At 40.4% G+C, this 21,686-nt stretch overlaps 2 protein-coding genes across 2 annotated transcripts in view; one reads left to right on the top strand and one right to left on the bottom strand.

Annotated features, from left to right (window-relative positions):
* adgrf3a (adhesion G protein-coupled receptor F3a) overlaps positions 1-17,079 on the top strand; it is a 28,385-nt gene extending 11,306 nt beyond the window's left edge. The window contains exons 4-17 of the mRNA XM_036962884.2: positions 539-670; positions 898-1,053; positions 1,219-1,325; positions 1,571-1,629; positions 1,718-1,839; positions 7,448-7,663; positions 8,084-8,338; positions 8,484-8,624; positions 10,228-10,412; positions 12,533-12,727; positions 12,896-14,218; positions 15,080-15,121; positions 15,530-15,565; positions 15,660-17,079. Coding sequence (XP_036818779.2) covers positions 539-670; positions 898-1,053; positions 1,219-1,325; positions 1,571-1,629; positions 1,718-1,839; positions 7,448-7,663; positions 8,084-8,338; positions 8,484-8,624; positions 10,228-10,412; positions 12,533-12,727; positions 12,896-14,218; positions 15,080-15,121; positions 15,530-15,565; positions 15,660-15,719 — 3,029 coding nt within the window. The 3' untranslated portion in view covers positions 15,720-17,079. The remainder of the gene's footprint in view (positions 1-538; positions 671-897; positions 1,054-1,218; positions 1,326-1,570; positions 1,630-1,717; positions 1,840-7,447; positions 7,664-8,083; positions 8,339-8,483; positions 8,625-10,227; positions 10,413-12,532; positions 12,728-12,895; positions 14,219-15,079; positions 15,122-15,529; positions 15,566-15,659) is intronic.
* Positions 14,384-21,341, bottom strand: ankrd66 (ankyrin repeat domain 66). The gene is made up of 3 exons (XM_021585343.3): positions 21,165-21,341; positions 20,532-20,760; positions 14,384-16,296 (listed from the first exon to the last, which is right to left on the bottom strand). The coding sequence occupies exons 1-3, from the start codon at positions 21,301-21,303 to the stop codon at positions 16,200-16,202; spliced, it is 465 nt and encodes a 154-aa protein (XP_021441018.1). The 5' UTR covers positions 21,304-21,341; the 3' UTR covers positions 14,384-16,199.
* Between the last annotated feature and the right edge of the window lie 345 nt (positions 21,342-21,686).

Genomic DNA, 21,686 nt, shown 5'->3' with positions numbered 1-21,686 from the left:
ATTCCCTTTTGGTCCACTACCCTAATCCTATTCCCTTTTGGTCCACTACCCTAGTCCTATTCCCTTTTGGCCCACTACCCTAACCCTATTCCCTTTTGTGTACTACTTTCAGCCAGGGATAGCTGCAGGTAGCCTCCTACAACCAGACTGATCTCCCGAGCTTGTCAGATCAGTCTGGTTGTAGGAGGCTAGGCTCCAAGTATCACCTGGGACATAATCTATAGTCTGGAAGCAATCCAGAAATGAAGGTACCACAAGGGTTGTTGGGGTCAATTCCATTTAGATTCAGTTCATTTAGGAAGCATTTGACTGAATATAAATTAAATTGACCCCAACCCTGCCATATAGCTAACACAGTAATACTACAGGACTCCATAATCATGACATAATGCTGCTGATAGAGGTATGGGTAAACAGTGAGCATCTGACAATTTATCATTTGCATGCCCGCTCTTACTTTGAATTCCTTGTACAGTACTTCAAACTTTACATACTCTATTTCTAAAGTATGTTTTGCATGGTGTTTTGCATGTTTCAGGCAACTCAACAAAAGTCTACTATATGGTACTGAGGACTGAGGCGTCCATACCAGACAACCGTATTGATGCTATACTCAAATCTTTTAAAATGGACAATCCTGTGAGTGTTGACACCCTTAACGTCACAACAGGTAAATATGTATGCAATACTGTAGCTGGTTTACTAATGTAGTATCAAATACTCTAACATGGGAAACATTGCATTAGTAAACCTACTGTAAAAACACACACAAGTCTAACCCCGTGTCTATTCATATATGTGCCTACACATTGTGTTCCCTTCATTTTCCTTTGATTTCCATTTCATTTATTTTGGGGTAAATATGGCTAAAATTATGTATTGAACTTATTTCAACAGATTGTGTCCCTCTTCAAAACAAAACTCAGTGCAAATGCACACCAGGGCATATCTGGAGTGTTGCAGTATGTCAGTCTTCACCTAACTGTTGTAAACTAAAAAACTGCACATTTGAAACCACAGAAACAAAACCAATGTGCCTCCCTGAAACAAGAGGTATTCTGTGTGTGTGTGTGTGTGTGTGTGTGTGTGTGTAATCCAAAATGTGTACATAATCAAACATACCAGTCTGTCAACAGTTTGCATTTTCACAAGCCAGTTCAAAGACAGAATGCAAAAGGCCCAGTACACATTGCAAATAATGATCTCTTTTATTCACAGTTACTGTCATTGGACAACTTAACATAGCTGGAAGGGTATATTTTGAAAGTTACAGCAATCCAAATTCTAATGAATATAAAACCTTGCATGATGAATTATTGCCAAAGGTATTTGTCAAATTTATACTGTACATATAAAAATGGTTTAAAATATGGGAATGGGTTACTACAATGTTCTAATGACACACACAGAATGAAGACAGGAACTATAATTTAAAGGGATATATATTATTTAGATAGTTTAATATGGTATTTGCAATAATATATGTTGACAATATACTTTTCACAGATCTATGTGCATGATCATTCTTAATTTGTTTCTAATATGCAAACAATTTTCTTCTTTGTTTTAGCTGAAAGCGGTGTACAGTACATTGAATTCATTTGATGACATACACATCACAGGGTTCAGGTAATTCAGCTCGTTTACAAATGATGTTAAGTTTTTTGTGGGATCGACATACAGTAGACCTGATCTTGTCCCTTGTTTTTGCTTTAAGTCGTGGCAGTGTCATCATTGCTTTTGAAATGAACCTCAACGACGTTTCAGCTGATGTCCTTGCAAGCAAAACAGCAGAATTGGAAAAAATACTGAATTCTACGTTCACGCTAGAGACAGCAGGTATGTCTATCTAAATGAGGGGCTAGCTACATCGGGGGCCGTATGTATCAAGCATATCACAGTATGAGTGCTGATTTAGTATCAGTATGGCCTTTTAGATCACAATGGCTGTGCTTACTTACACAGGCAGCCAATTCTGACCTTGTTTCTCAAATTGCCCAATTAGTGGCAAAAGAGCTAATCTGATTAGTGACAAAATATTAGAATTGGTCTGACTGTATGAACAGTTATTAATAATAGTATATGGACAAGGGGACCTGATCCTAGATCAGCATTCCTACTCTGGGATGCTTGATACAGTGCCTTCGGAAAGCATTCAATTAATAATAGTATATGGACAAGGGGACCTGATCCTAGATCAGCATTCCTACTCTGGGATGCTTGATACAGTGCCTTCGGAAAGTATTCAATTAATAATAGTATATGGACAAGGGGACCTGATCCTAGATCAGCATTCCTACTCTGGGATGCTTGATACAGTGCCTTCGGAAAGTATTCAATTAATAACAGTATATGGACAAGGGGACCTGATCCTAGATCAGCATTCCTACTCTGGGATGCTTGATACAGTGCCTTCGGAAAGTATTCAATTAATAATAGTATATGGACAAGGGGACCTGATCCTAGATCAGCATTCCTACTCTGGGATGCTTGATACAGTGCCTTCGGAAAGTGTTCAATTAATAATAGAATATGGACAAGGGGACCTGATCCTAGATCAGCATTCCTACTCTGGGATGCTTGATACAGTGCCTTCGGAAAGTATTCAATTAATAATAGAATATGGACAAGGGGACCTGATCCTAGATCAGCATTCCTACTCTGGGATGCTTGATACAGTGCCTTCGGAAAGTGTTCAATTAATAATAGAATATGGACAAGGGGACCTGATCCTAGATCAGCATTCCTACTCTGGGATGCTTGATACAGTGCCTTCGGAAAGTGTTCAATTAATAATAGAATATGGACAAGGGGACCTGATCCTAGATCAGCATTCCTACTCTGGGATGCTTGATACAGTGCCTTCGGAAAGTGTTCAATTAATAATAGAATATGGACAAGGGGACCTGATCCTAGATCAGCATTCCTACTCTGGGATGCTTGATACAGTGCCTTCGGAAAGTATTCAATTAATAATAGAATATGGACAAGGGGACCTGATCCTAGATCAGCATTCCTACTCTGGGATGCTTGATACAGTGCCTTCGGAAAGTGTTCAATTAATAATAGAATATGGACAAGGGGACCTGATCCTAGATCAGCATTCCTACTCTGGGATGCTTGATACAGTGCCTTCGGAAAGTGTTCAATTAATAACAGTATATGGACAAGGGGACCTGATCCTAGATCAGCATTCCTACTCTGGGATGCTTGATACAGTGCCTTCGGAAAGTGTTCAGACCTCTTCACTTTTTCAACATGTTGTTATGTTTACAGCCTTATTCTAAAATGGATTACATTGTTTTTTTTCCCCCTCATCAATCTACACATAATACACCATAATGACAAAGCAAAAACAGGTTTTTAGAAATTGTTGCAAATGTATAAATAAATAAAATCTGAGATATCACATTACTCAGTACTTTGTTGAAGCACCTTTGGCAGCAATTACAGCCTCAAGTCTTCTTCGGTATGACGCTACAAGCTTCGCATGTGATGTCTAATATTAAAGAAGTCTTGAGGTATTGCTTGACTGAGGTAGAGTACCTTATAATGAGTTGTAGATCACAATATTTACCAAGAGAGTTCTCATCTATATTATTCGTAGCCGTCTATTTACCACCCCAGACCGATGCTGGCACTAAGATCGCACTCAGCCAACTCTATAAGGCCATAAGCAAACAAGAAAATGCTCAACCAGAAGCAGCGCTCCTAGTGGCCGGGGACTTTAATGCAGGCTAACATCCGTTTTACATTTTTTTTTACCAGCATGTCACATGTGCAACCAGAGGAAAAAAAGAACTAGGCCACCTTTACTCCACACACAGAGATGCATACAAAGCTCTCCTCCCACCCTCCATTTGGAAAATATGACCATAATTCTATCCTCCTGATTCCTGCTTACAAGCAAAAACTAAAGCAGGAAGTACCAATGACTCGCTGAATATGGAAATGGTCAGATGACGTGGATGCTACGCAACAGGACTGCTTTGCTAGCACAGACTGGAATTTGTACCTGGATTCATCCAATAGCATTGAGGAGTATACCACCTCAGTCAACGGCTTCATCAATAAGTGCATCGACAACATCGTCCCCACAGAGACCGTACATACATATCCCAACCAGAAGCCATGGATTACAGGCAATATCCTCATCAAGCTAAAGGCTAGAGCTGCCGCTTTCAAGGAGTGGGACACTAATCCGGACGCTTCTAAGAAATCCCGTTATGCCCTCAGACAAACCATCAAACAAAGCGTCAAAATAGGATGAAGATTTATTCCTACTACACCGGCTCTGATGCTCGTCGGATGAGGCAGGGCTTGAAAACGATTACTGCCTACAAAGGGAAATCTAGATGCAAGCTGTCCAGGCGAGCTAAAGGCCTTTTATGCTCGCTTCGAGGCAAGCAACATTGAAGCATGCACTAGAGCACCAGCTGTTCTGGATGACTATGTGATAACGCTCTCGGTAGCCGATGTGAGCAAGACCTTTAAACAGGTCAATAAGGGTAGGCAACAACACGTCTGCCACGCTGATCCTCAACACTGGGGCCCCTCAGGGTTGTGTACTTAGCCCCCTCCTGTACTCCCTGTTCACCCACGACTGCATGGCCAAACACGACTCCAGCACTATTATTAAGTTTGCTGACGACACGACAACGATGAGACAGTCTATAGGGAGGAGGTCAGAGACCTGGCAGTGTGGTACCAGGACAACAACCTCTCCCTCAATGTGAGCAAGACAAAGGAACTACAGGAAAAGGCGGGCCAAACAGGCCCCCATTAACATCAACAGGGCTGTAGTCGAGCGGGTCGAGAGGTTCAAGTTCCTTGATGTCCACATCACCAAACAAACTATCATGGTCCAAACACACCAAGACAGTCGTGAAGAGGGCACGACAAAACATTTTCCCCCTCTGGAGACTGAAAATATTTGGCATGGGTCCCCAGATCCTCAAAAAGTACTACAGCTGCACCATTGAGAGCATCCTGACCAGTTGCATCACCGCCTGGTATGGCAACTGCTCGGCATCTGACCGTAAGGAGCTACAGAGGGTAGTGCATAAAGCCCAGTACATCACTGGGCCAAGCTTCCTGCCATCCAGGATCCATATAATAGGAGGTGTCAGAGGAAAGGCCATAAAATTGTCAGAAACTCTAGTCTCCCAAGTCATAAACTGTTTTCTCTGCTACCGCACGGCAAGCAGTACCAGAGCGCCAAGTCTAGGTCCAAAAGGCTTCTTAACAGCTTCTTACCCCAAGCCATAAGACTGCTGAACAATTAATCAAATCCCCCCCCCCCCCCCTATTTATTTTGTACACTGCTGCTACTCACTGTTTATTATCTATGCATAGTCACTTCACCCCTACCTACATGTACAAATTACCTCAACTATCCTGTACACTGACTCGGTACCGGTACCCCCGGTACCCCCTGCCTCATTATTGTTATGTTACTGTGTTACTTTATTTTTTACTTTAGTACATTTGGTACATTTTTTCTTAACTCTTCTTGAACTGCATTGTTGGTTAAGGGCTTGTAAGTAAGCATTTCACGGTAAGGTCTACACTTGTTGTATTCGGCGCATGTGACAAAAAGTTTGATTTGATACGTATTTGGGGAGTTTCTCCCATTCTTCTATGCAGATCCTTTCAAGCTCTGTCAGGTTGGATGGGGAGCGTCGCTGAACAGCTATTTTCAGGTCTCTCCGGAGATGTTAGATCGTGTTCATGTCTGGGCCCTGGGTGGGCCACTCAAGGACATTCAGAGACTTTTCCCGAAGCCACTCCTACTGTCTTGGCTGTGTGCCACTCTACCATACAGGCCTGATTGGTGGAGTGCTGCAGAGATGGTTGTCCTTCTGGAAGGTTCTCCCATCTCCACAGAGGAACTCTAGAGCTCTGTCAGAGTGACCATTGGGTTCCTGGTCACCTCCCAGATCAAGGCCCTTCTCCCCCGATTGCTCAGTTTGGCCTGGTGGCCAGCTCTAGGAAGAGTCTTGGTGGTTCCAAACTTCTGCCATTTAAGAATGATGGAGGCCACTGTGTTTTTGGGGACCTTCAATGCTGCAGAATATTTTTGGTACCCTTCCCCAGATCTGTGCCTCTACACAATCCTGTCTCGGAGCTCTACAGACAATTCCTTTGACCTCATGGCTTGGTTTTTGCTCTGACATGCACTGTCAACTTTAGGACCTTATATAGACAGGTTTGCGCCTTTCCAAATCATGTCCAATCAATTGAATTTACCACAGGTGGACTCCAATTAAGTTGTAGAAACATCCCAAGGATGATCAATGGAAACAGGATGCACCTGAGCTCAATTTTGAGTCTCATAGCAAAGGATCTGAATACTAATGTAAATAAGATATTTCTATTTTTGTTTAATTATACATTTTTTTTAAGAAAAGAAAACCTGTTTAAACTTTGTCATTATAAGGTATTGTGTGTAGATTGCTGAGGAAATATTTTTATTTAATACATTTTAGAATAAGGCCGTAACATAACAACGTCTGAATACTTTCCGAATGCGCTCTAGGCCTATATATTTTGTTCCTTCTGTCTTGTTCTTTCTGCATCTTGATTATTTTTATTTTTTGCATGACAGAGAATTTACTTAGAGTTGTAATGAAGGAATGTAAGGGCTATTACCTGAAACACATAACCTGTTTTTGTTTATTTAGTGAAGGCTAGATGTTTATTTTTTGTACCTTTTTTTTCAAGTTGGATGGGTCTAAAGATCTGCAGCATAGGCTGTGGGGCCTACTGACCTTGGAGTTTGTGGGTGTGCTCTGTTCCATGCCAGCCTGGGCGGCTCGAGGCAGATGGGGTTGAGCGCAACCTCTGACAATAATAGTTGTTTCATGTTTTTGAGGGTTTGTTTTGGAAATGCTATTTTAAAAAGTGAACATTTATCAAAGTCGTGGTTTATTTTCTTATTTTATTTTCTTCTTCTGGTGTATCGTCTAAAAGTGATTTATTGAGAAATGGAGGGTGGAGAGGGGGATGCATTTAGTGGCCTCACAGTGGAAGCTAAGCAGGCCAAGTTAGTAGGGACACAGGGAGGGCTACACAGGGCAAAGTTTAACAAAGGCGTACTGCTCCTGTATTACACTTATGCTAAATTGTTTATTCTATTCTACTGAGCCTTTTTCTTTGTCTTCTTCGTATTATATTTTGTTATTTCTTATTGTTGTTGTATTGTCCAGAAGGAACCTGCAAGAAAGCATTTCATTGGACGGTGTATACAATGTGTATCCTGAACATACGACTGATAACTTGAAACCATTTCAAAGAGCGTTACATAGAAAAGGGGGGAAACCTCTCACCTCTTCCACCACCAATGTGTGTAGTAGCACCCTATGGTGATGCACAGCTCACCACATATCCGCTAGCATGGTGGAGAGGTGAGAAGCTACTAAATGTTCGGTGTACTTTTCTCTTACAGGCGTCGTTGAGATCACAGTACCAGAAGGCCCGGTAAAATATGATTCTAAACAGACAATTCTCTGCCAAGCCAAGGAGGACATGAAACCAATTGAATGGGTTTTGAAAAGGAGTGACGGTAAAACATTCGACGTAACAACAGGCACTGATGCTACAGTGATACCCGCTAGTAGGACTACTACAATTCTCCTCAGACAGGCAACGGAGATCTGGGAAGGTATGTGTTATCTGTTATTTTGTATGGTGTTGTAGAAGATGATAGGACAGTTCACAGGGCCAATTAGATAGTGGTGTGTTCCAAATGGCACGTTATTACCTATAGGATCTGGTCATAAGTAGGGCACTGTCAACGGTAAAGGTTGCTACTTGGGACACATTCATTATTTGCTCATATTCATGCAATTTTTATAGTTTTTCTCTGTGCTGAAAGGTCTGTGCAGATATAGGCCTATGGTTTGTGAAGTGGAGTTCGTTGGGTGAATTGCAGTCTTATGATGAGTCGTCTGAGGACTTGTGCTAGCTCCCATAACTAATGCCTAGGCTTTAAGTCAGTGAGCTAGCGTGGTCTTGAGTCACGCAGACTAACTCATTGTAAGATAAAACAGTAAAACATGTTTCTCTTTTCATTTAACTGCAGGGCTGTACACGTGTGTCTTCAATCCAAAATCATCCAATGTGACCATAAACCACAAAGCCAGTGCAACACTAGACATAGCGCTCCTGCCACAAATTTACATTAGTAGCACGCCCCAATTTCCAGACTGTTACACGAAATATAATGCAAATGATAGAATCTTTGTCAGAGTTCAATGTGAAATTATGAATAGCACTGAAAACTACAATGTGACATGGAATTACACCAACACCGAAACTCCATTAAATGAACAAAAAGGTAATTTTTTGCCCTTCATGGTCCTCACATGTTAATTACGCTATGTTTAAGACTGTATGTTATAACAATTGCTATTAAAATGCAATTAGGAGCACAGTTGAACACATTTGGCAGTTATTAAATCTTGTAATTTATCCCTCCACAGATGTTACCGGTACTGGCATAATTTACAGGATTGATACGACTGTCAGCTGCAGCAGTTTACAAGAGCCAGCTGTAACATGTACATTTATGAACATCCTGTCCCAAGAGAAAAATGCTACTGTCAATATCCCTGTTATCTACAGTAGGTTTTCAGTACCATTATCCAGCATTGTATTTTGCCATATGAACAATTATGCTCTAAATTGGTACAGTAACATTCAGCGGCATACCCCAATCTTCTTGGAATGGGTAACAAACGCAAGCATATTTTCAGTTAAATCTATGATAAATATACTGAACAAAAATATAAAAATGCAACATGGAACAATTTCAAACATTTTATTGAGTTACAGTTCATATAAGGAAATCAGTCAATTTAAATAAATGTATTAGGCCCTATCTATGGATTTCACATGACTGGGCAGGGGAGCAGCCATGGGTGGGCCTGTGATGGAACAGGGCCACCCACTTGGGAGCTGTCCCAGCCAATCAGAATGAGTTTTTCCACACAAAGGGTTTTATTACAGACATAAATATTCCTCAGTTTCATCAGCAGTCTGGGTGGCTGGTCTCAGACAATCCCACAGGTAAAGAAGCTGGATGTGGAGGTTCCTGGGCTGGCGTGCTTACACGTGGTCTGCGGTTGTGAGGCAGGTTGGACGAACTGCCAAATTCTCTAAAACAACATTGGAGGCGGCTTATGGTAGAGAAATTAGCTTTAAATTCTCGTACAACAGCTCTTGCGGACATTACTGCAGTCAGCATGCCAATTGCCTGCTCTCTTAAAACTTTTGAGTGGCCTTTTATTGTTCCCAGCACAAAGTGCACCTGTGTAATGATCCTGCTGTTTAATCAGCTTCTTGATCTGCCACAACTGTCAGGTGGACGGATTATCTTGGCAAAGGAGAAATGTTCATTAACAGGGATGTAAAGAAATTTGTACACACAATTTGAGAGAAAAAGTTTTGTGCAAATGGAAACATTTGGGGATATTTTATTAAAGCTCATGAAACATGGGACCAACACTTTACATGTTGACTTTATATTTTTGTTCAGTATAGTATCATTTTTTAAATTCTTGGGTGAGTTCCAGGACGACTTCATTACAGACGTTGAATTGCATCAACCATGGGTTGTGTGACACGTCATCGACTTCAGTCGGGCATCAGATTGCTATATCATATGTGGTTATCATCCTATCCAGGTATCAGATTACAGTCGACCTGGAACTCAACCATTGTCTTGAACTTCTGAAACTAAGCAGGGTTGGTCCCTGGATGGGAGACCAGATGCTGCTGGAAGTGGTGTTGGAGGGTCAGTAGGAGGCACCCCTTCCTCTGGTCTCAGTGACACTGCCCTGTGTAGGGTGCCGTCTTTCGGATGGGACGTTAAAACGGGTGTACTGACTCTCTGTGGTCACTAAAGATACCATGACACTTATCGTACGAGTAGGGGTGTTAACCCCGGTGTCCTGGTTAAATTCCCAATCTGGCCCTCATACCATCATGGTCACCTAATAATCCCCAGTTTACAATTGGCTCATTCATCCCCCTCCTCTCCCCTGTAACTATTCCCCAGTTTGTTGCTGTAAAGGATAATGTGTTCTCAGTCAATTTACCTGGTAAAATAAGGGTTAAAAACAGATTTTTAAAAGCCACCCTATTTATTGTTCATCTAAAATGGTGAAAATATGTCTTGAATATCTATTTCTTACTTATTGTCAACGATTCTGTTTATTTCCACAGGCAATTCAAAATTTTGTCATGCTGAAGGTGACTGGTCAAACGCAAAGGCTAACTTTACGGCGGTGCTGAAGTGTAAAAATGGTATTGGAAAAACCCAGAGACGGTGTTTGAGTAATGGAGTTTGGGAGGAGGAAATATCTAACTGTGTGAATGTAGATCTACATGACATCCTAATTGATTCACAGGTATTAAAACAAATCATCCTAATTGATTCACAGGTATTAAAACATATCATCCTAATTGATTCACAGGTATTAAAACAAATCATCCTAATTGATTCACAGGTATTAAAACATATCATCCTAATTGATTCACAGGTATTAAAACAAATCATCCTAATTGATTCACGGGTATTAAAACAAATCATCCTAATTGATTCACAGGTATTAAAACAAATCATCCTAATTGATTCACAGGTATTAAAACAAATCATCCTAATTGATTCATTGGGTTGAGCGTGCAGAGATTGACACAGAGACAGGGAGGCTTTAGTCCGAAAAAACTACTTTACTAAGACAGAAAATTAATACATCAAAGAAATAACTTAGGTTTTGCTCGGTCTTTCTTCTCTCTCTTAACTGGTGTCTGTCTCTCTCCCGCGGTGTGCCATCGTGCTCCTTTTATTTAGCCTCCACGGCTTTCCTCTAATTAAATCCACTTAGCTGTCCGTCTCGGGCTGCCCAGCTCCCATATGCCCAGCAGAGGGAGCCAACGTCGCCTCACGTATCTCCCCTCTATTACCATCCCCCGGGGTAGACCTCCTGGGACACCAACCAATATTGAATTTTAAAAGCACCTTTAAAATAATTTTAAAATCCCTTTAATATAAACCATATGAATAATTCTATAAATGATGGTTTTTAATATGCATAAAACTTGCTAAAGTGACAAAATTCAGCATCCCTCCGCACAACCTCTGAGTCTCCTAGGAAGATCTAAATAAACAGCTGGGCCTCAATACGCCAATGAGCAGCCATTTTGACTGCAACGTTCTAACAGTAATAAATACATTTCATAAATGCCATCAGAAAAATGATTCTTCACTTGTGTTTATGAAGGTCTTGGGTAACAGAAGAAGAAAAAAAGTATTTAAAAAAACAATAGGATTTTCATTAGTTAATGTTACTTACTGTAAGCCATCTGCTGCAGCATGCTCATGTGTAGAGCACAAAGGAACAGCGGTTATTCTTGGAAAAAGTGATATTTTCAAATAAAGCTAATCTCTTACATTTCAAGTGTTATTTGGCAAAGGTTAGTGAAACCACAATATGTTCTGTGATACTATACTACTTTAATATTGGAAAAAGTAACTTAAAAACAGCTATTAACAGGAATTATGCTTATGAAATTATAATAATCATAAGTGTTAAATATACTTATTTAGGACAAGTCAAGGGCAGAGGGGGACATTGCAGAGACATTTCCATTTTAAATGAATTACTATGCAGTCAAAATGACTGGGATCGGAGCTTCTAGTGTTAACCCACTTCACCCCAAAATGACTGGGATCGGAGCTTCTAGTGTTAACCCACTTCACCCCAAAATGACTGGGATCGGAGCTTCTAGTGTTAACCCACTTCACCCCAAAATGTCTCAAAATGTTCACCATCATTGTAAAATTATTTTGTTGCTTTGACAAAGTGATTTCTGAAGATTATCATTTATTTATTTATAGATAAGAAAGGCTAGAAATGTTTGTTTTTTTGTGAAGAATTAAATTGCCATTCCCTGTTGTCAGAAGTGGATTGATTTATGGCTGATTTAAGATGTCAACCCTCTTACTTTAGTTGGCACCTATTATGCACTTTCATAGTCTTTTTTTACGTCTTGAGATGGGAAAACCTTTTTTTCTGAAGTTGAACATGTGCTCTTTATGACCGAATGTTAAAATTAGGGGAAATGAACCAAAAAAATGGGGGGGGGGGGTCGAGTTACACTTCTCAAAAGGCACTGAATTGGTGGATCGACCCGTAGACCCATTCATTCTAGAATAATAGAACTTAAAATGCCTCATGAGCTTAGTTCAACTGCTGTACCCACAATATATTATCTTGTTTTTTTATTCCATTGTTGGTAAACAATGTATTTGTAAACAAACACTAGCTTCAAAACATGGTTAAAACTATCATTTTGATCTTATTCAGAGTGGTTCCATTTTTCCAGCCCCATCCCTCAGCTGTTTCCCAAAACAAGTGGCGGGGTGGCCGTATTGTCATTTAAATTACTTTTTGTTATTATAAAAGGCATATATTCTAAACTGCTCTAAACTGTAGTTTTTGTATGCATTTTTTTTCTATCATTACAGAACCTTGCAATAGGACTCGGATCAGTTGAGAAAAATTCTGCAAACATATTTTCACGTCTGAAATCTTCCACCGATAAATCAGAATCCATCAACACTTATGCTAATGTGAATGCTTCGGTGTCCATTCTCTTCACCATGAACAACGCAATCAACGATTCTCAAAAAAATTACACACTGAATAAGGCTCAATTACAAGTAAGTATAATTCAAAATCATCTTTACCAGAATGTTATTTATCTGTTCTTCAGTATGTACGATTTATAATAACAAAAGATTAAGTAAACAGAAATGTAATTTTTTACATTTTTAAATGAAGTCGACTAAAATATGACCTCCCCCTCCCTCCCTCCCCCCCTTTTTCAGGATGCTCTAATATCATCCAGCAATCTTTTGGATAGCAGTCTTGAAAAGTCATGGATTTTCAAACCTGACCTTGTCAACGGATCCATGGCTGAAAGATATCTGATTTCTGTTGAGGGCCTGGTTAAACAGTCAGATGTCGAGAGTACCACATACCAACACACAAACATAGAGTTGAATGGCTGTAAACCTCAGCCGGAGAAAAATTGTGTGAACAAAGTTTTCAATGTCACCGTAACCATGGGAACTAGCTCCATGATGGTTAAAACTATAGGTTTTAAATCTCTCAGTAACTATCTACCAAAGCTGCAACAAACAGACGCTGATCCAAACAGCATCGTGGTGTCCACTTCTATTGGTCAAGGATCTGCAGATATCTCAATAGACTTCCAGTTGATCAGTGAAAGGCCCCGCAACCACAAGATAGAGTGTGTATATTGGGATTTTACAATAAGCCAATGGTCTGGTAAAGGTTGTGTATGGAGTGGTCCTGATAACGAAAACCATTGTGAATGCACCCACTTATCCTCATTCACCACCCTCATGTCAAAGAAACCAGAGAATCTTCCCTATATGACGGAGATAACCTATGTGGGCTTGGGCATCTCAATTGTCTCACTTCTCTCCTGTCTAGTGATAGAATGTCTTGTGTGGAAATCTGTTGTCAAGTCCAGCGTGTCATATTGTCGCCACACAGCCCACATTAACATCTGCCTGTGTTTACTGGTAGCCGACTGCAGCTTTCTCGCCTCAGCTTTTCCCGACATGATCCCAGAGAATTGGTGTCAGATCTTTGTGGTAATTAAGCATTTATGCTACCTGTCCATGTTCTTCTGGATGTTGTGCCTGAGTATCATGGTTCTCCATCAGATGATATTTATGTTCCATCAGATGAGCAAAAAGGTTTGCTTGGGACTGTGTTTTTCTGTTGGCTACTGCTGTCCACTGTTAATTGTTTTCATTACATTTATCACCTACAACAGTGGCCAGAAGGACTACTACTACACCACCGAGGCTTGTTGGCTGGTTTATGAAGGTTTTTTAAAGGGCTCGATCTTTGCGTTCATTCTGCCTGTTGGCACTATTGTAGTAGTCAATGTGTTCTGCATGCTAGTAGTTATCATAAGGCTCCTGAGACCAAGTCTTGAAGTCAACACTAAGGATGAAAAAGAAGTGGCCAAAGGTATCCTAAAAGCGGTTGTCCTCCTAACCCCAATCTTTGGAGGGACATGGATTTTTGGATTTTTTGTTTTGATGTTTGACATCACCAAAGGACCTATAGCCTACCTGGTGAACTACGCCTTCACTCTGCTGAACGCATTCCAGGTAAGACTGAGATTAGGTTTGGGTCAATTCCATCTCAATTCAGTCAACTGTGTTAGAAGGGAATTGAATGCAACACTGACTAATATACAATTGTCTTTTGATCAAACCCTGTAATTGTCTTTTGATCAAACCCTGTAATTGTCTTTTGTAATGTAGAGGCAGGGAGTTAGGAAGCAGGTGCTGAGTTTAATATAAACAAACATGTACAGATACAAAAACAAGGAATGCATCTGAACATGGCAACAGAGACAATAATGCCGGATGGGAAATACCAACAGAGTGCTATATATAGGGGGAGTAATCAGGGAAGGTCCAGGTGTGCCTGATGAGGCGCAGGTGTGAGTAATGAATGGTTGGAGGAGTAGGAGTAGACGACGTCTAACGCAGGAGGGGAGGAGTAGGAGTAGATGACGTCTAACGCAGGAGGGGAGGATTAGGAGTAGACGACATCTAACTCAGGAGGGGAGGATTAGGAGTAGACGACGTCTAACTCAGGAGGGGAGGAGCAGGAGTAGACAACGTCTAACGCAGGAGGGGAGGAGTAGGAGTAGACGACGTCTAACGCAGGAGGGGAGGAGTAGGAGTAAACAACGTCTAACGCAGGAGGGGAGGAGTAGGAGTAGACGACGTCTAACTCAGGAGGGGAGGAGCAGGAGTAGACGATGTCTAACTCAGGAGGGGAGGAGCAGACGACGTCTAACACAGGAGGGGCGGAGTAGTAGTGGACAACGTCTAACGCAGGAGGGGAAGAGTAGGAGTAGACAACGTCTAACTCAGAAGGGGAGTAGTAGGAGTAGACGTGACATCTTTTCCTTCTTCAGGTCACAAGGTTTTAATGTTGTTGTTTTTATTCTGTTACAGGGTCTCTTCATTCTACTCACTGCATATTTTGGAGAAAAACCGGTAAGCTACTGAAAAAAGGTCCAATACGGCCGTTTTTATCTCAATATCAAATCATTTATTGGGTTGTGGGTTGGGAAACGCTGTCAGCATGGCTGCTGGCCTGTAAATATATCACTTATTGCTTCAAGCCCCACCGCACCCACCAAACAGAGAAAACATACCTCAGTCAGTTCGAGAACATTTTGGGGAAACGTGTCATTCAGTACAAACTGTTTACACAACCATGCAAAAGTTTAATCTAACTGAACGCACCCACTCGGTTGGAGAAGAAACATTAGTGGGTGTGGCGTTTGGCTGGAGTGATGTGGATGGGTAACCAGGCAACAATACCTGATGAATGAGACTGAAATATGTAGCAAAACAAAAACCCATTACAATAAAAAAAAAATATGTGTTCCTTCCAAACAGATTCGTGTTGCACTACTGAAATATTTCAACCTAAAAGTGAGTTTACAAATCACAATTTATTTATTGGTCTAAACCAACTGGATGTAATGTCATAGCTAATTGATTATTTATCTATTTCACTCTTCACCAGCAGGTACAATCAGCAGTGAGTGAAAGTTCCAAACTGGCATCAACGATGAAGACGAAATGATATTTTAATCCATTCTGACAATTCTGTTTCTTTTTGTTTAGATACGTTGTATATCTATACTGTTTATTCATCTAGGCTTAGTTTACATCTAAATTAAACCCCATACTAATCAACTGAAATTCTGACACTGAGAAAGTATGTGCAATGTCCTACATGTATCATTTATTAGAATTGTAGCCTCATTTTTCTGTTGTAATATAGCCTATATATTAGATGTTATGTAGAATGGAGATTACATAATAGGAATTGATCATTTGGAAAATGAATTGCATAATGTGTAACCTACACCTGTTTCTATCTATTGTAAGTGTCCAGAACAGTTTTTCATACTGTATGGCCAATGAAATGTATGTAATGTCTGTATTTTTCGTGGTGTAAATTTTTTTAAATTGTTTCGGGTAAACTATATTAGCTGTTTTCCCAATAATGTTTTTGTTAATGAGGTGTGGTAATCCCTTGTTCTGCAGTCCTGTTTAGTTCCTATCTTCTCTGCTCCTCCCATTCCTTGTCCGTGTCGTCCAAGGGAAAGCTGTTTAACACTGCCATCTGGCGGTAGGTCCTGCACTCTGGCTCTGCACTGAAATATGATGCAGACAATCACATTCAGGAAGTAACCTACTGCACATAACACACATGGGCTTGCATCCTAAAAGTAACACTACTCCTTACAAAGTGCACTACTTTTGACCAGAGCCATGGGAAAGGAATAGGGTTCAATTTGGGAATTTACAATGATGGCAGGGCTCAATTTGGGAATCTACAATGATGGCCGGGTTCAATTTGGGAATCTACAATGATGGCCGGGTTCAATTTGGGAATCTACAATGATGGCCGGGTTCAATTTGGGAATCTACAATGATGGCCGTGTCCGAAATCGGTCTTGCCTACTAGGCTACTGACTAAAACTGCACATGTGTACTAATCACACTACATAGGATTTAGAACATACTGTTTAGTAAACATTTATGCAGTAAACAACAAATATTAACATAGGCTACTATACTCACTCACCCTTACTGAGAATGCGTCATCTAATGCGTAATTGCATTGCTTCCTGACATTAGTTCATTTTGGTTCAGCACGTCCTCTTATACGCGTTCAAAACAACTCGGAAATCTCTGACAACCGAGTTCAGTGCATTCAAGAAAAGACAACTGGAAACTGGAGGAAAAAAAGAACGAGCTCCGACTGGGAAAGATCTTTTTGAATGGTCATCCAACTCGGTAACTCAGGCCTCTTTCTAGAGCTTCAACCAGAAAATCACAGACGTCATGATTTGACCTAGTTTTTTCCCCATGTTGTATTGAAAGCATCATTACCTCGTCTGATTATCAGCTGCAATAAATATTTTTTGAATCCATCTGTTAAACTAGAGATATGTTTTTTTTTTGTATGGGCTGTCTCAATCCACGGTATCCGCCACTTTAATGTCTATGCGCCAATGTCGGCCTTCCGCATTTGTGGTGGAAGGTAGCAGAGCTACAGCGGTGTTCGTCAGACCAAGAAACATCCCGAAAATGGATCTTCTCACAAACGACTGTAGCATTTGGGCTACACACTAATATGACCCAACAAGTGTCACGGGACTCATCTGATAGTAACCCAGTACAGAGCCGGAAAATGAATGGATGTGAATAATGCATTTCTACTTTAAAAAAAAAAAAAGCATACAGGTAATTAATTCCAAGCTAAACTTTTTTTATGCACTCTATCTGATAGCGTGTGTGGGTGAGTAGTTTGATGATGGCAACATAGTGAACAGAGTGGCCCATGGTGGGGTTATTGTATGGGCAGTCATAAACAACAAACAACGAACACAAATGCATTTCATCATGGCAAATTGAATGCAGAGATACCGTGACAAGATCCTGAGGCCCATTATTGTGTCATTCATCCGCTGCCATCACCTCATGTTTCGGCATGATAATGCACAGGCACATGTTGCAAGGATCTGTACACAATTCCTGGAAGCTGAAAATGTCCCAGTTCTTTCATGGCCTGCATACTCACCAGACATGTCACTTATTGAGCATGTTTGGGATGCTCTGGATCGACGTGTACGACAGCGTGTTCCAGTTCCCTCCAATATCAGCAACTTCGCACAGCCATTAAAGAGGAGTGGGACAACATTTCATAGGCCACAATCAACAGCCTGATGCGAAGGAGATGAGTTGCACTGCATGAGGCAAATGGTGGTCACACTAGATACGGACTGGTTTTCTGATCCACGCCCTTACCTTTTTTTTTTAAGGTATCTGTGACCAACAGATGCATACTGTATCTGTATTCCCAGTCATGTGAAATCCATAGATTAGGGCTTAATGACTGTTTTTCAATGGACTGATTTCCTTCTGAACTGTTATCTCAGTCAAATCTTTCAAATTGTTGCATGTTGCATTTATGTTCAGTATAATTCCGAGGACGTAATTTTTCCAAAACATTGCCTCATTGACAAATAGCGTCCATGCTATGCATAGATCTCCCCTGAAACGTGAATATTTTAGCCTTATACGGTTATAAACGTCTTAGCTAGCTAGCTACCTTGATTTGAAGTAGACTACCTTATCCATTTTATCCCTGATTCATTGAATGAGGGAATCATTCTATAAAGACGTATTTGGTTGTAATGTTGCAATATTTTATGTCAAGGGTGGCCAACCGTCCTCTAGGAGGACCTAAATGGAGGTAAACATCAGCTGATTGACAGGGCCTTGATAGGCAGACTCTGGTGTGTTTCAGGGCTGGATCAAAAGCCTGCACTCCCAGTCTCTCTCCAGATGGAGGGTTGACCACATGTATAATAAATTAGCCTAACAGTGCAATTATTTTACTTTGTGGGGGCTTAAGTGCCTTGATCAAGGGCACAATGGCAGGAGATAGTAGATCTACATGGGATCAGAGAACAGCAGCCTTCTAGTGTCAATACCACATCTATGCAGACTTTCATGTAGGCTATATAGATACCACCAATTATTGGTCATGGAAATTTGGTTAAAAGTCATGGGAAGTCATCAAAAAGTCATGAAATTCCATCTGTCAAATGTGTATGAAACCTTAGCAGAGAATAATCAGGTGTCTCTATAGCATAATATAATTTGGGAATTTCTGTCTAATGGACCGACTTGGGAAAAAAAAAGACTACCGCTTTCATCCCAAGTCAAGCGCTGGAATTGAAGGAAAACTGGCATGTTCACAGTTCAGAGGCTGGAATTATTCTGGGATGAACATGCAAAAGTGCCCTACTTTTTGAAGGGAATCGTCAGATGAAGACACGACTGGTTCACATTAAAAGGTAAAACATTTTTAGAGTGGGGGGGGGGGGGGGGGGGGGGGTCTCATACTGGCCTCTGTCTGGAGCCTCCAAATCACTAAGTCCGTCCCTGACTAGATGCAAAGCCGAAAGAGTTAGACATCCTGGCATTTAAAGTCTACTGAATTTCACATTTTACTATTCACGTTTTTTCGTACACCCACAATACCTACTACTAAGAACGCAAGTAGGCCTACGGTATTCGGACACGGCCATTGATCCCCTCACACATCATTCAAATAAAGCAGTGAATCAAATCATATTATTGTGCATGATGCAGAAATAAATAATGACATGTACTACATCACACATATCCCCTGAGACATAATAGAAATGAAGCTGTGGAGCAGTGGTGTTTACTGTACTTAAACTACACTTAAAAGTCTGTTAAGAGGGAAAGTTATTCTAATATCAACCACAATTCATTACCCAAGTTTTTAGGAGACTAGAATCAATTAATCTCAACAGTAAAGTTTGCGTGTCAGAGCAGAGTAAAATAAAAATATATTTTTTAAATCACCAAAATTGAATAAATATTATACTATAAATATACGAAACACAGTGGTGTAAAGTACTTAATTAAAATACTTTAAAGTACTACTTCAGTAGTTTTTGGAGGTATCTGTCACACCCTGACCTAGTATACTTTGTTTTATTTATTATTTTGGTTAGGTCAGGGTGTGACATAGGTGATATATGTGTTTTTTGTACTGTCTAGGCGTTTTGTATGTCTATGGTTGCCTAGATTGGTTCTCAGAGGCAGCTGTTTATCGTTGTCTCTGATTGGGAACCAAATTTAGGCAGCCATATTCTTTGGGCAATTCGTGGGTTATTGTCTATGTGTTTGTTGCCTGTGTCTGCACTTCACGTTCGTTTTGTTGTTTTGTAAGTTTGTTTAAGTGTTCTTCGTTAATAAATAGAAGATATATTCAAATCACGCTGCGCCTTGGTCTCATTCATACAACGAACGTGACAGTATCTGTATATTACTTTACTATTTATATTTTTGACAACTTTTACTTCACTACATTACTAAAGAAAAAGTACTTTTTACTCCATACATTTTCCCTGACACCGAAAAGTACCTGTTACATGTTGAATGCTTAGCAGTACATGAAAACGGTCCACTCACATCCTTGGTCGTCCCTACAGCCTTCGATCTGGCGGACTCACTAAACACAAATGCTTTGTTTGTAAATTATGTCTGCGTGTTGTAGTGTGTAAATTAAAGAACAAGACAATTGTGCCGTCTGGTTTGCTTAATATAAGCAGTTTGAAATTATTTATACTTTTACTTGTACTTTTGATACTTAAGTATATTTTTGTAATTACATTTACTTTCTATACTTAAGGATATTTAAAACCAAATACTTTAGACTATTACTCACATAGTATTTTACTGGGTGACTTTCACTTTCACTTATGTCATTTTATATTAATGTATCTTTACTTTTACTCAAGTATGACAATTGGGTAATTTTTTCACCACGGACAATACATACCTTTCAAGAAATCGAACACAGTCATTATGTCCATAGACTTCTGCTATTCTGACTGGTTTATCACCAGAGAAGTCCTCTTTGTCTATGGGGGCGTGTAATGAGTGGAGCAGGCGCAGCACTCCAAGTCTCCCAGCCTCGGCTGCAAAGTGGGCAGGTGTCCATCCACTATCAGTTCTCAGGCAGGCTCTGGCTCCGTGCTCCACCAGAATTCTAACAGTCTCTGTCTGTCCTGGGAAACAGGGACTAAATGTGGCAATAACGTATTTAAAAAATAAAACACAAGAAAGAGTCACACAATGCAGTTCATAATAAGCATGATTTGATAAATGATATGGCACCCTATTCCTTAAATAGTGCACAAATTAGTTCAAAAGAAGTGCACTATATAGGGAATAGGGCACCATCTTCAGTAGGCCAACGTTGTGGAACGTTGCAAATAGACATGTCAAAAAGAACCCATGTGATTCCTTATTCTACATGTCAGAGAGGCATGTTTGTTCTATAAAACCGCACATCATGTTTGTTCTATATGTTTGTTCTATAATATATTTCTAGCTTAAAGTTCCACAACATTATACCCTGCTGAATGCAGCCCTCTTGTTTAATGGACACAAACCTTCTAAAGACAACTACCTTTGGCTGCTGCCCAGTGAAGCGGTGTCTTGTAGTTCCAGTCTATGTCTCTGTGATTGGGGTTACATTTCTTCTTGTTCAGAATCTCCTCCACTAGATCAAAGTCTCCAGCAGCAGCTGCCTGGTGCAACTCTGTCATTTCTAACACGATTGGGGGGAAAAAAAAAAGAGGTTGCCAAGCAACATTCAACAAAACAAGAGGGTTGTCTTACAGCATCAGCTTCCCCTCCCCAACCCTTAACCATTAATGGGGAAATGCAAAACTGACCCATGATCAACAGGGCAAAAATGAACCAGTAAGTATGTTTGCCCACTGGTGGACTGGGGGGGGAAAAGTTTTACACATTAGCTCAAATCCCAATTCGTTCATACTTCCTGAGGTGTGCACTTGTACACTCCTCCCTCAAGGATTAAAATTAGATTAAAATTTGATTGGTGCAGGAAGGAGGAAGTAAAACTTCCTGGTTCAAGGCAGAATTGGATTTGGGTTAATTGATCCTTCTAATCGTGAAAGGGAAAACA

Source organism: Oncorhynchus mykiss, chromosome 25 (assembly GCF_057628025.1).
Source record: "Oncorhynchus mykiss isolate SJ-2025 chromosome 25, ASM5762802v1, whole genome shotgun sequence".
NCBI classification, from domain to species: domain Eukaryota; kingdom Metazoa; phylum Chordata; class Actinopteri; order Salmoniformes; family Salmonidae; genus Oncorhynchus; species Oncorhynchus mykiss.
This window is presented reverse-complemented; position numbering and strand designations above follow the sequence as displayed.